General features: G+C 45.9%; 2 protein-coding genes across 2 annotated transcripts in view; one reads left to right on the top strand and one right to left on the bottom strand.

Annotated features, from left to right (window-relative positions):
* The window catches only part of Itgae (integrin subunit alpha E), a gene marked incomplete at its 5' end in the record, with an annotated part of 69,894 nt that overhangs the window by 47,439 nt on the left and 8,508 nt on the right, over positions 1 to 13,947 (top strand). Inside the window, 9 exons of the mRNA XM_012952196.2 lie at positions 3,271 to 3,403; positions 4,820 to 4,918; positions 5,235 to 5,314; positions 6,298 to 6,372; positions 7,426 to 7,489; positions 7,571 to 7,678; positions 11,460 to 11,516; positions 11,755 to 11,850; positions 13,782 to 13,877. Coding sequence (XP_012807650.2) covers positions 3,271 to 3,403; positions 4,820 to 4,918; positions 5,235 to 5,314; positions 6,298 to 6,372; positions 7,426 to 7,489; positions 7,571 to 7,678; positions 11,460 to 11,516; positions 11,755 to 11,850; positions 13,782 to 13,877 — 808 coding nt within the window. The remainder of the gene's footprint in view (positions 1 to 3,270; positions 3,404 to 4,819; positions 4,919 to 5,234; positions 5,315 to 6,297; positions 6,373 to 7,425; positions 7,490 to 7,570; positions 7,679 to 11,459; positions 11,517 to 11,754; positions 11,851 to 13,781; positions 13,878 to 13,947) is intronic.
* On the bottom strand, positions 8,815 to 11,258 carry Haspin (histone H3 associated protein kinase). Its single transcript, XM_004672395.2, has one exon. It carries the CDS (start codon positions 11,256 to 11,258, stop codon positions 9,030 to 9,032), a length of 2,229 nt encoding a protein of 742 aa, XP_004672452.2. The 3' UTR covers positions 8,815 to 9,029.

Genomic DNA, 13,947 nt, shown 5'->3' with positions numbered 1-13,947 from the left:
TCCAGAGGCCATTTGGTGAACTTGAACTCAGGTCTCCTGACATCTTAGACAGTGATATGTTCAGAACCCAGTGATTCTCTGTCCTAGGATCATTTTTCTTTGGCTCAATTTTGGATCAAATTCATGAACTAATTCATCACATATTTATGGAGTGTCTATTCAGTTCCAAGCATTTTAGGTGCTGGGAAAAACTTCAGTGAACAAACAGACAAGAATCCCTGCCTTCTTGGTACCCATACTAAGTAAACTTGAAGTTGACAGATAGCAAAGAAAAGTTAGGCAGGGAAAGGAGAAATTTTAAAGAGGGTGGTCAGGGAGGGTGACAAGAGGAGGTAGGGGAAAGAGTTGTGTGGGTTTTGAGGGTAGAGCAAATATGTTGACATATGAGCATGTTTGGCAAGTGGGAGGCAGAGTAAGGGCCCAGTATGGTGCAGGGGGATGAGGGTGTGAGAATAACATGGGAGAGGTGGAGAGAGGACAATCCAATGAAACCTCATGTGGCTTTCACTGTGAGCTGGGAGGCCAGAGGAGTGATGTGGTTTCACATTTTAACATGCTCTTTCTTGCTTATTGTTGAGGCTATGTTGTTGCAGCAGAAGGGAAGGCAGGGGATAGTAATTACTATTATAACAATGCAGGTGAGACATGATGGTAGCATGGACTGGGTGACAGCAAAGTCAGTGGTACCTTTTGAAGTTACAGCCCTAGGACTTGCTGACAGTGGATATAGGAAGTGAAGGAGAGGAGTGACAGCCTAAGAATCTAGAATTGCACCATTCAACATATTGGTCACTAGTCTCACTGGGCCATTTAATTTCAAAGTCATTACATTTAAATAGAATTAAAAATGTGGCCAGACATGTGTGCAGGCCTTTAATCCCAGCACTGGGGAGGCAGAGTGAATTCCAGGTCAGCCTGGACTAGAGGGAAATCCTACTTTGGAGAAAAAAAAAAAGAAAGTGGCACCTGCCACATTTCAAATACTCAGTACCCACGTGTGGTTGATGGTTTTAGACAGTGCAGATGTGGATCATCTCGATCACTGCAAATTTCAGGTCCACTGCAAATATTCTATTGGATCACTCTGAATTCAGCTCCATGATGGAGTTGCCAGGAGGTGAGCTGAGAACACGAGTTTACTTCTGGACATGTGGAGGTCTTAAAATGCATTCTGTGGCTACTAGTGTTGTGTGTGTGTGATGTTCCTACTAATGGCCAGTGGTCTGGAGTTGGCATCTGTGGGGAAGATCACTGCTCCCTGAAGCTCTGTTCTCCAACAGATATTGGTAAGCTTTGCACCTCAGTTGTGGGCTGCTCAGGGCAGCCTATCACTAAGGACTCAATTTGAGAATTTCAAGTGCATTGAAATGCAGCCTAACCAGGCAATACAGCTGTTTCCAACAGGGAATTAACTGTGAAACAGTAGGGCACACACAGCTTGCCCTGCTCACCACCCTAGTGTACATATCAAGTTATCACTGAATCCAACAGTGCAATGTTGCAGTGATTTTTTTTTTTTACTTCTGCAAACATGGATGCCCTAAAAAGAAAAAACAAAACAAAAACAAAAACAAAAAAACAAAAACAAAAAAACCACCAAGAACTACAAATTCCACTGCCTGGGATACACAGTGAGTTCCAGGCAAGCCTGGGCTATAACTGTGAGACTCTGTCTCAAAAACAAACCACCAAAAACAAAACAAGCTGACCACTTGGGAACTTCCACTGTGGGTGATTTTCCCTCTGCTGGGCCTGGGCTGCCTCAGCCAGGAGAGACCCTAGCACTTCTCTACATGGGCTCCTTTATCCCCTCTACTCCCCAGATGGCAGGAGCTCCTTGAACTTTCTTTTTTCTTTCCATGCTTTTTCCAGGCCCTCCACGTGGGACCTCTAGGCATGTGGGTGGGTGCCTTTCCTTGGCTATGTACTTGCCTCAATAAATATAACAATTTAATAAAAATAATAAAAGCAAAATGGGTGGAGATATAGCTCAGTGGCACAACACTTGGTTAGCATGCACAAGACCCTAAATTCAATCCTTAGTACTAGAAAACAAAATGATGGGTGTCTAGCACTCAGGAGGCTGATGCAGGAGGATCACAAGTTCAAGACCAGCCTTGGCTATAGTACAGAGTTCTAGGCCAAGCAAGATCCTATCTTAAAAACATCTTTTCCTTTGTGTTCTCAACTAGGTTGTTTCATAAATCTTAACTACTGAAGTCTGCAGTCTGGGGTCTTGTAATATCTTGGCAGTTTGAAGGAAGTGTTCACATGTTCTCAAATCATCTCCAAACCATAGCCTTTTAATTTTGTTTTTGAGCAAGAATCTCATTGTAGCCTAGCCTGGACTTGAACTTTATATGTAGGAGAGGATGACCTTGAATTTCTGATCTTCTTGCCTCTACCTCTGAGTCCTCGGATTATAAGCATTTGATGCCCAAACCTAGTTTATGGAATGGGATTAAACCCAAGGGTTTGTGTATGCTAGGCAAGCACCAGCCAACATCCCCAGCCCAACCATAGCTTCCCCGCCCCACCAAGGTAGGGTCTCGCTCTCTAACCCAGGTTGACCTGGAATTCCCTGTGGAGCCCCAGGCTGGCCTCAAACTGACAGTGATCCTCCTACCTTTGCCTCTCAAGTGTTGGGATTAAAGGCGTGTGCCACTTCACCTGGCTGTACCCATAGACTTTTGATTGGGAAGGCCTGAATGATTTTATGGGTGAGAAAGATGGGGCTAAGAAAGGGGGCTCTGAAAGCAGAGCAGTGGGTGGTCTGTGCACTCTGCTGCCCAGTACTGAGCAGAGCCCCTGACAAAAAAATATTTGTAGATTGTGAATTCATGTCACAGAGGACCTTGCCTAGAATCATAGCGAGTTGGTGGTAGAAAGAGAATTTGGTTTCAATTCTCCCAACTCTCTGTGAAGGCTTTTCAACCTCAAATTGGCTACTCTTGACTTCTGTTTCTTCTTCAGCAAAATGGAAAGTGTGTGTACTATGTTATAGAGTCATTCTGAGGATTACTGGGCATGGGAGTCCATGCTTGGCATGTGGTAACTGCTAAGTAAATGGTAGGCGTTACTATAATACCTCATGGTATCTAAAGTAGGATGCAGCCTGGAGTTTGATTCTGTTGAAAGGGGAAACATGTAAGCTAAATGTAGCCTTTGGGCAATTCAGCTCAGGAATTAATTTAGATTGAGCTATTTTGCAGTATGAAATTTTTTACAGATTAAATACACTGCCAACACTTTTCTCTTGATCCTGTGCAGGCAGGAACTGGTAGTGGGTGTCACAAAGGAGCTGGTCATGAACATCAGCCTGACTAACTCTGGGGAAGATTCCTACCTGACAAGCATGGCTCTGAACTACCCCAGGAACTTACAGTTTAAGAGCATACAGAAGGTAACTGGGACAGCCGCTTTGGAAACATGCTGCCCGTCTTCCCCTTGCAGCCACCGGCTTTGTTGCGGTAGCCTCCTTTATGGTCTTTCTGCCTCCACCTCAGACAGCAATGAAAAGAATCCTCCCTAATCTAACTCTGCGCCCTGAAACCCTTCTGTGGCACCGTTTCTCTCTCCAGTCACCAGTCCCTGCATGTAGTCTTTCTTAAGGAGATAATCTCTAATGCCTTAAGGTACTGAGAAGTAAAAATTCTGGCCTGCTGTTCAACAGACTGGCAACAGATACAAGGCCAACTGCAGAGATACTGGAAACTAGTCATGCAAAGACACCTGCAACTGAGAAGCATCAAAACAGAAATTTTATTCTCTTAACTCAAAGATGGTCAGAAACTGCTGTTTGAAGTTATATCCGTAACTATGAAGCCATCTCAGTCTTGCCTGGAGAACCTAAGTCACTCTGATAAAGAGAAGCAGTTAGCTTTCATCTGAGATAGAGTTTCAGATAAGCTGTTTCTGGACACAGCTTTCCACATGCATATTAGCTTAATTGGGACCAAGCTGCAGTCCACAGTCATTGATTGACCCCTTACTCAGCCCTGCTTTGAAGCTATCAGAACTGCTCTATTTGCATTTTATCTGAATCCCACCCACTCTCAAATCCTGAATTTCCCTTTGTTGAGTAGAGATGCCCCACAGTGCAGTATTCCTTTTTTTGCAGAGTCAATAAGCCTGACTTTGCTAGAACCACTGGCTTTCCTCCTATGTAGATAGAATGGGACCAGTCAGTGATATACCATCTGTAGAACTGTTTTCTGTATTTGGTGTGTTAGATGAGGAGTTATGGCTGGAAGGCCATATTGCAGTATTTGAGCCTGGGCAGGCCTTCCCTTCCATCTCACTGTGACATTTGCATTGGTCCACGGTCAGGTTCAGATGCCTTCTTCCTTCCTTGTGAGGACCTAACAGCTGGAAATAGCTGGAAAGTCTCTCTACTGCTGCTCTCTGTACATCTCCCACAGAACCACTTCTTATGCCTTGTGTTTCAATTCATCTCTCAGTTACAAGGAAGCCAAGGACCAAGTCTGACTTGTGCTCCTAGCTTGTTGCAGTGTCTGTAACATGTAGAAAAGTCAGTGAAGGTGGGGCTGGAGAGATGGCTTAGTGGTTAAGGTACTTGCCTGCAAAGCCAAAGGACCCAGGTTCAATTCCCTAGGACCCAAATAAGCCAAATGCACAAGGTGGCTCATGTATCTGAAGTTCATTTGCAGTGGCTGGAGGCCTTAGCATGCCCAATCTCTCTGCCTCTCTCAAATTAATAAATATAAATAAAAGAAACATCAGTGAAGGCTTGCTGGATTGGTGAGAAAACTGCTCCTTCCTCGCTCCTCAAGAATAGCATTCCCTTCTGCTTTAACAGCCTCCCTCTCCAGACATTCAGTGTGATGACCCCAAGCCAGTCGCTTCTGTCTGGACCATGAACTGCAAGATTGGTCACCCCATATTCAAGAGGTCATCTGTGAGTCTGTCTTGATTGGTTGGCTCTTCTCATTCCCCTGGAGCTGGTGATGTCTACTTTCAGCCTCATTTGTATCTTTCAGTTGAGGGTCTCTACTTTGAAAACTGATTTTACATGTAGAAGGGGAATAGAGATATCTGTCCAGCTCACTCCCTAATTGCCTTATGAAGTGTTATATGAAATAATAGATGTCTAAGTATATTGTGCTACAAAAATGTGAGGAATGTACACTGTTTCCTGGGGCTACCCGGTCATCAGAAGCAGTTTGGATGGTGAGTAGTACAGAGGCATCAAGTAACCATTTCCCCCTTAATAGGCAAACATCTCTGTAGTTTGGCAGCTAGAGGAGAATCTCTTTCCAAATAGGACAGCAGACATCACTGTGGTCATCTCCAAGTAAGTAGTGACATATTACATAACTTGGGTTCTAGTCTTGTATGTTATGAACACTGTTGTGCCCTCACTGAACCAGCCCACAGAAGGCCTCTGTAGTTACTTGGTTTGAAATGATCAAAGATATGTAAAATTTTTATTTATTTTTATAAATATTTTATTTATTTGAAGCGGGGGGAAGAGGCAGAGAATGGGCATGCCAGGGCCTCTAGCCACTGCAAATGACCTTCAGACACGTGTACCACTTTGTGCATCTATCTGCCTTACGTGGGTCCTAGGGAATTGAACCTTGGTCCTTAGGCTTCACAGGCAAGCACCTTAGCTGCTAAGCCATCTCTCCAGCCCAAAATGTTATTAGAGTAAAACTAAGGTATATTCTCATAGAACGAGCTCTGGAGTCCTAGTTCTGGCTAATGTAACTCTACAAAGCCTCCTTATTTAAGGGCAGGGCAGGGTATGGTTTAGGAAAGGACTCTAAAGGCAGTTCTACTCCTGATGAAATACCTAGAGACATTTTTGATTGCCATCACATAGAAGATGCTACTGGCTTCTAATTGAGAGACAAGAGGTGCTGGTAACCATTATCTATTAGGACAACTCTCTAAGAAAGTGTTGAGGCACAGAAGTCCTTTTAAAATTAATATTTCAGCCAGGTGTGGTGGTGCACACCTTTAATCCCAATACTTTGAGAGTCAGTGGTAGGAGGATTGCTACGAATTTGAGGCCAGCTTGAGACAACATAGTGAATTTCAGGTCAGCCTGGGCTAGAGACCCTACCTCAAAAAAAAAAAAAAAAAATCAACATTTCTCTAAGTGTGGTCTTATATTTGATTTTTCTATACTCTCATTGTTAATCTAAGACTTTTGTTTTGTTTTGAATCTGACAATCCACCCTCCCAACTCGGTATGACCTTAGGAAGCCAGGGTACAGACACATTTGTTAAGTGCAGAGCAGTTGTGATATGAACTAACATTCTTATTCCTAGTTCCAATGAAAGGTTTTTGGCCAAAGAGACCCACATCCTTCGATTCAAGCATGCCTTCATTGTAGTTCTTTCCAAGTAAGTACTCCCAAAGGGCCAACACCTGTGTGACTGTCATGCAATACTGACATACTCCTGTGGATAGAACTTGCACTCAGGGTGGAGGTGGGTAGTGCTCATCTCTGAGAGGAAGCTGCTTAGAATCCAGTCTCTGACACTGACCTCTAGGATACTAGTAGTTGGGTTCCTGAATCACCATAGCGGTCATCAGAATAATAGTGCCTATTGGTCTTGCTGTAAGAGGGAACTGGTGTGCTGCTGTGGAGGAAAAAGAGGGGATATGGGTTAGAAAGTAGAGTTGGGGGCTGGGGAGATGGCTCAGTAGTTAAAGGTGCTTGTTTACAAAGCCTGCTGGCCTGAGTTTGATCCCCCAGTACCCACATAAAGCCAGATGCCAAACAGCACATGCATCTGGAGTTTGAAGTGGCAAGAAGCCCTGCTGTGCCCATATGCTCTGTTTACAAATATATATATAGTGTAAAAGTGGCCAGGTGTGGTGGTGCATGCCTTTAATCCCAGAACTCAAGAGGCAGAGGTAGAAGGATTGCTGTGAGTTCGAGGCTAACCTGAGACTACAGTGAATTCCAGCTTGGACTAGAATGAGACCCCATGTCAAAAGAATAAATAAATAAATATATAAAGAGAGAGAGAGAGAGAGAAAGAGGGTGAGTGAGTTAGGACAAAGGCTAGAGTCCCATTGTACAGAATGCAAATATTCCATTCACCTCATCGCAACTGCCCTACCATGACTTGACATTTTCATATTCAGCTTTGGTTCCTTGCTAAGGATCTGGTGCTCTGTCCTAGTGTATTCAGTTAGAAGTGTTGAATTCGAAAAGGAGAAAGGCAGAGTATTTGCCTAACATTCACAAGGTCCTGGGTTCTCTTCCCAGCACTGTGTAGTAGTAATCCCAGCAATCAGGAGGTAGAAACAGGAGGACCAGAAGTTCAAGGTCATTCTATATAGTGAGTTGAGGCTAGCTTGAGCTACATGAGAGACCTTATTTTAAAACAAATAACAAAAACAAGAAAGGAACCTTGAGGCCTAACACACATCTTTCTCAATTGCAGACCATCAGTGATGTACATGAACACAAGCCAGGGGCTGTCTGAGCATAAAGTATTCTTCTTCAATGTAAGTCTCAGTGCTTATTGTAAAGCTACAGTGGGCAAAGCAGTGTGAGCTTTGACCTCCTGATCTGATTGTATTTGGCAGGTACATGGAGAAAATCTCTTTGGTGCTGAATTCCAGTTGCAAATTTGTGTCCCAATCAAGTTACATGCGCTGCAGATTATAAGTGTGAAGAATCTGACAAAGACTCAGGTACTTAAAAAATAGTCTTTTCATCATGATCAACTCTCTCCAGAGTGACTAGATTCTCAGGGTTATAATAATAACTAGACTTCCAGTGAGCTTGGTAGTAGAGGACTGTAAACCTAGCTACGTGGGAGACCAAAGCAGGAAGTTTGCAAGTTTAAGCATCTGGCTACAGAGTGAGTCACTTAGTGAGAACCTGTTTCAAAATAACAAAAAGAAGTCCTGGGGAGATGGCTCAGCAGCTAAAGGCACTTGCTTGTAAAGTCTGCTGGCCTGGGTTCAATTTCACAGCCATTCACTTAAAGCTGGGAGAGCACTGGTCTGCAGTGGCAAGAGACCCAGGTGACACACACACACAAGGACAAATAATAATAAATAAAAGAGGGCTTTCAGATGTACCTCCATGGTAGAGTGCTTGCTCATATGTGCAAGGTCCTAGGTCCAATTTCCAGTACTCCAGAAACAAAACAAAGACCAACCAAACTAGAGCTTTAGAACATGAGTGAAAAACAAAACTGTGGAAAACATTAGGAATAACATTTGGAGGAAAAGCAACCACTAAAATCTTAAATAGATTATCTTTTTTAAGATAATAAGCAAAAATTCAAGCATTATTAGTAGCCACAGAAACACTGATTTTCCTTTTGCAAAGATGATATTTCTCACAGCTCCCCCTATGAATTGTCTCTCTTCTCCTTGCCAGGTTTTCATCTGAATAGTCCTGGTTCCCAAAGCTGGCCTTGATACCGAAAGCAACAAGACCAGTACAATAGCTGAGGCCTGGGCTTTGCTGACTACTGTGTTTTTGCTCAGTCTACATAAAGTGCAAGGCTCAAAAGTGGAAAGTACAAATTTGAGTAGGATCTGCTGACAGTTAGAAAGAGGACTCATAAGCGGCTGGAGATATGGCTCAGCAATTAAGGAGCTTCCCTGCAAAGCCTAACAGCTGGAGTTCAATTCTCCAGTACCCATGAAATGCCAGATGCACAAAGTGGTAAACATTTCTGAAGTTCATTTGTAACAGCTGGAGGCCCTGGCATGCCCATTCTCTATCTGCCCCTTTCTCTCTATCAAATAAATAAAATATAATAAAAAAGAAAGAAAGAGGACTTATTAGGTGGAAGCACTTGCCCTCATATTAGTTTAATTTTAAAACATGTTAATAGCCAGTTTAATAATTTCAGCAAACATTGCAGTTACTGTTTGGAAACAAAATTCTTTTTTTAAAAGCTTACTGAAAACACCAAGAGTGGCCACTCAACCTTCAACTTGCTGTGGGGTGGAGACTGGAAGCAGCAGCAGAGGCTTTATGACCAGTGCCCTCACACTTTGGGGCAGTGCCCGAGGCATATCTGGCTTACTTAAAGAGGCTGTGTTGGCAGAGCAGGTCAGTGGCAGAGCTGAAGTTCAGTACTGTTCTGTGGAAATGCTGGAGCTTTTTCTTCACTTGCTTCATGGCATTGGTCTGACAGCCACGTTTAAAGCGCATGTGGTTCAGAATCTTGTCTGAGAGGTAATGCAGCCAGAGCACGTTGTTGTAAGGGTGATATTCACCCCAGCAGTTGTCGTTCTCCTTCCTCATGAGCCTGTAGATCTCAAACTGGTAGTCACCTTCACCTGTAAATAGGTCCTCTTCCGAGGAAATGTCACAGAAAACCACAATCCCATCGCGCTCTAAGCGTGACAGGGTGTAGTCAATGATGTTGACTTGCAGTCCACAAGTGGGAATGGTGTTCGTCTGCCCGTTAAGGGTGTACTGGAGCTCTTTGAGGTTGGTCTTCTTTAAGAGCACATTCCCCCAGTGTAAGTCACGGTGCTCAAAGTGCAGGGACGCCTCTGCCACTGCAAGGGATGCTGTAATCTGGTGTAGAATGCTCTTGGCGGTGGCAACGGAGGACAGCTTTGTTCTCATTTGTTCTAAGTCGACCCCACCAAACTCAAACTCCAATATAATAAAGAGCTGGTCTTCCCGAAAGAAGTCTGGCCGGTCATTTGCAGACCCCTTGGTTGAGTTATAGTGATCCCAGGCTTTGAGGAGCAAGGGCGGGTAGCGCCCTTGCACACAGTGTACAGAGTTCAGCCCAATAAAGCCTGTTGTGCGGTTGCAAGCCTCATTGGACAAGAGGCTCAGCTCTTTGGAGATGATGATCTCTGGCAAGATTTCCTCAAAGGTTTTTTGATGGGATCCATTGACTAAATCTGGTCCTTCAATAGCAATGACTTTTAGGGCTACAGGCAAGTGATCAGTAATTGTTTGAAACACTTCGCCAAACACTCCTTCCCCAATCTTTTCACAGTGTTCCAGTTTTTCTGTGGAAAGACAATAGCTAAAGGGAACAGGACCTTCCTGATTGCATTCCCCGTAAACCTTTTCAGCATCAAACACCTTTTTATCTGCAACATGCAGAGTCTTCAAGGGGCTTAGCAAGTACATGGAAGATGAATGCCAAGGAGACAGTGAGCTATTTGTTCTGTTCACGACAGCGGAGTTTGAATGCTCTGATAGGAAGGACTCAGAGAAAGACCTGCTGCACAACTCTGACACATCAGTCACAATTTTCTTCTTGTGGAAACTGAAGGAGGCCCTAGTTTTGGTCCAGTTCTGCGAGTGAGTCAGGTCCTGGGAAGGGAATGAATCTTTTCCTTTCCTTTTAGCATGGTGGTAATGGCTGACAGAGGTTTTCACTGCTTCCAGATGTTTTCTCTTGTGGCTTGGACTAGTTCTCTTAGGCCTTCTGACTTCCCCAGGTCCAAGAGCATCTTTGCAAGCACTGGCCTCCCCATAGTCTATCCCGCCGGCCCCTTGCTCATAGCTCTGGTCTGAGGCCCTCTTTCCTGTGCTTGGCAGACCTCGGCCCTCTGGTCTGTTTCTCATCCGCAGCCTTTCACAGTAAGACTCCTTCCCATCCTTCCCGTCGGTCCCAAAGTCGGAATTCTCAGGAGTTCCCGAGTCCACTAGGTTAATGAATGCTGACCTGAGGCTGGCTCCGGCTCGGTGGACCATCCTCGTGAACTTGCCATCTTCCGTGGCTGCTTCCCGGGGACAGGGAAGAGATGCTGGGTCCAGGGAGGCTTCCGGGCGGTGGAAGCCACTGTGGACTGTAGAGGCGGCTAGCGGAGAGGGAGGGTCTGCCGAGACCGGAGAGCTGAACAGGGAGGCGCTGGTGCCCAGCTCGTCGCCGTCGGTATCCACGCTGAGGTCCGGGTGGAAGCAGCCCGGGCTGTGGCCGGGAAAGGGCGGCGGTCGGAGCGGCCCGCACGGGGTGCTGCACTTGTGCGGGGGCCGAGCTCGCAGCCCCGGGCGCCGGGGGGTGGCGGTGGGCTGGGTCCTCCGGTCTCCGCGACGCCTCGGCCGCGGCCGGCGGACTGGGCTGCCAGGGAAGTCGGGGTCGTCGGGATCGTCCGAAGCGACCGACGGCGAGGGGTCGCCGCAGCTCGAGCTGCTGCTGAAGAAACGCTTCCGGTCCTTGGGCGAGAACCACTGCACGACGGCCCGGCCCGGCTGCCGCTGCGACCCGCAGCAGGCTCCTCTAGCCCCGTACGTTCGGAAGAGCCGGTTTCGTGCGCGAGGGACCGACGCCGCCATGGCCCGAACCCGCCAAGCCGTTCAAACGCAAACGCAAACACCGCGAGGCTTCGTGCCGCGCGCCCGGCGGCGCGCTGGGTCCTAGTGCCCGGCCCCGGCCCGGCGGCGCTTGGTGCTGGGCGTCAGTGGAGCCGCCAGGGGGCGGAGGAGCGTGGCTGCTTCCGCCGGCTCAGCGCGGGTCGCGAACCGCTCTCGTTTCAGGCTCACACCGTGTGCACCCAGAGGCAGGAGCGCGCTTGTGGGAGCGAGCGGGTCCAGGTGAGCGCGGACGCCCCCGAAGGTCGAAGGAGAGGTGGGGAGTGGTCAGGCTCCAGGGAGCGGCCTCCTCCGGTCACTTTTGTCTGGGTTAATTAACCCTGCTGGGATCAAGGTGAGCGCTCAGACTGCGCACACCCTCCCTCGGTCGTGGGCCCTTCCGAGGCTGTGTGCCGGGGGTTAAACATTGCTTCCCTAACGCGTGAAAAGTGGGTAAACGAACAAGACCTTGCCTTTGCAGAACGTGGAAGAATGGCATTCGGTGAGGTGTGCCGTCACGTCTAATAAAGAAGCGGTAACTGTGGCTGCAGAGATTTCCTTGGGTCACAATAAGCAGGTATTTGCGACCAAGAAATGCTCCAGATTTGGTTATCTCGCTCTAGGACCTCTCCTTTAGGAAGAGTGATCGCATCTGACATTTCATGTCTAAAATAGGATTCTCGAGCCATCCGTCCCAATCTGCTCCGTAGCCAGTTCCTCACTTACCCCTCGGTAGATAACTTACTTCTGTCCCATATTAGCACATGTAGGAATTACCTGTGGACCCTCCCTTTCCTACATCCCCTTCACCCCGTGTCAACCCTAGCAACAAGTAAGCTCCCCCTTTCTACCTCCAGGATATGTATTGAGTCATTCAGTTCTCTTCATCTGTTTGCTGCTGTTGTAGTTCTAGCTACCATCCCTTGCTGGGACTATTGCAGTAATCCTAGACTTCCTCTTCTTGACTTGAATTTTCCCAGAACTTTTACAAATAATTCTTCACTTAACAGCTGCCAATCTTCTAAAAGCAAACATTCGATCGAACCAGTTCCCTCCTAAAAACAAACAACACACACACACACACACACACACACACACACACACACACACACGCACGCTCAAACAAAACAAAAGCAGTGTACAGTGGAGTTGGATACACTTAGATTAAAATCCATGCTTTTTTTTTTTTAATGGCATGCAAAGCAGCGCATGATCTGGTCTCCACTAAGGTGTTCTTTAGCTTAATTCTTCTAGTGATCTTCTTTCTCTCCTGTCTCTTTCTTATGACTGTTACTCTATCCACCTAATTCTCTCATTTCAATTACTTAAATTTTTTTTTTATGAGAGAGAGAGAGAAAGAATTGGCATGCTAGGGCCTCTAGCCACTGCATTTGAATTCTAGATGTGTGCACCACCTTATGTGCATGCATCACTTTGTGCGTCTGGCTTACATGGGTTCTGGGGAGTTGAACCTGGGTCTTTAGGTTTTGCAGGCAAGTGTCTTAACTGCTAAGCCATTTCTCTAGCCCTCCTTTCTTTTCTTTTAGCAGGCTAATATAATTGGTCACAGGGCCTTTGTATTTGTGGTTAATTTGCATAAGATTGTTCAAATACTATTTTCATAGAGACACCTTCTTCTCTATCAGTTATTCAAAAGTGGAAAATGGTGATCAATTGATTAGTTATTCAGAAGTGGGAACCAGTAAATAACCAGCTGATTGGTTATTTACAAGTGGGAACTGATTCAGGCTGGAGAGATGGCTTAGTGGTTAAGGTGCTTGCCTGCAAAGGCTAACAACCAGAGTTTGACTCCCCAGTACCTACATAAAGCCAGATACACAAAGTGGCACATGTATCTGGAATTCATTTGCAGTGGCTGGAGGCCCTGGCATGCCCATTCTCTCTGTTTCTCTTCTATTTCTCTCTGCTTGCAAATAAATAAATAAAAATATTTTTTTAAAAAAGAAGTGGGCCAGGCGTGGTGGCACACGCCTTTAATCCCAGCACTTGGGAGGCAGAGATAGGAGGATCGCCATGAGTTCAAGGCCACCCTGAGACTACAGAGTTAATTCCAGGTCACCCTGGACCAGAGTGAGACCCTACCTCGAAAAACAAAACAAAACAAAAAAAAAAAGAAGTGGGAATTGGTGATTAATCATTGCAATGATTCAGATGAGAGCTACAATGTCGCAATGAAAGTTGAAGTGGGGTAGAGGAAAAAAGAACATGTACAAAGAGACAGGGTTTTAGTAAAAGTATTGCCAAGAATTTAAGTGGGAGTTGTGGTATGAGGTAAGAGCAAGAGAAAAGAAGTGGGAAATAACTACAGACTTTTTGCTTGGATAATTATGTACATCCTGTGACCATTGACAAGGCTAAGGAATATTGGAGAAGGAGCATGAGTAAAGGGAATGGTAGTGGGAACTGTCCAGAAATAGAGTCCAGGTCTAAAGATGTGTTTTATCTCTCTCTCTCTCTCTCTCTCGCCTTCCCACCCTCATCTTATAGTTACTAAGCGATGTAACCGAATTGCAGATCCTTGGTGAAATATCTTTCAACAGATCTCTCTATGAGGGGCTGAATGCAGAGAACCACAGAACTAAGGTAACCCTTGGCTGGTTTCTGGGTAGTGTCCTGGGAAAACTGTACCTAACCTTTGACTCTCTGTTGGGAT

Source organism: Jaculus jaculus, chromosome 9 (genome assembly GCF_020740685.1).
Source record: "Jaculus jaculus isolate mJacJac1 chromosome 9, mJacJac1.mat.Y.cur, whole genome shotgun sequence".
Classification (NCBI taxonomy): Eukaryota; Metazoa; Chordata; class Mammalia; order Rodentia; family Dipodidae; genus Jaculus; species Jaculus jaculus.
This window is presented reverse-complemented; position numbering and strand designations above follow the sequence as displayed.

Coding starts and splice junctions, on each gene's coding strand:
- Haspin (XM_004672395.2), bottom strand. CDS start 11,258: ATGGCGGCGTCGGTCCCTCGCGCACGAAACCGGCTCTTCCGAACGTAC.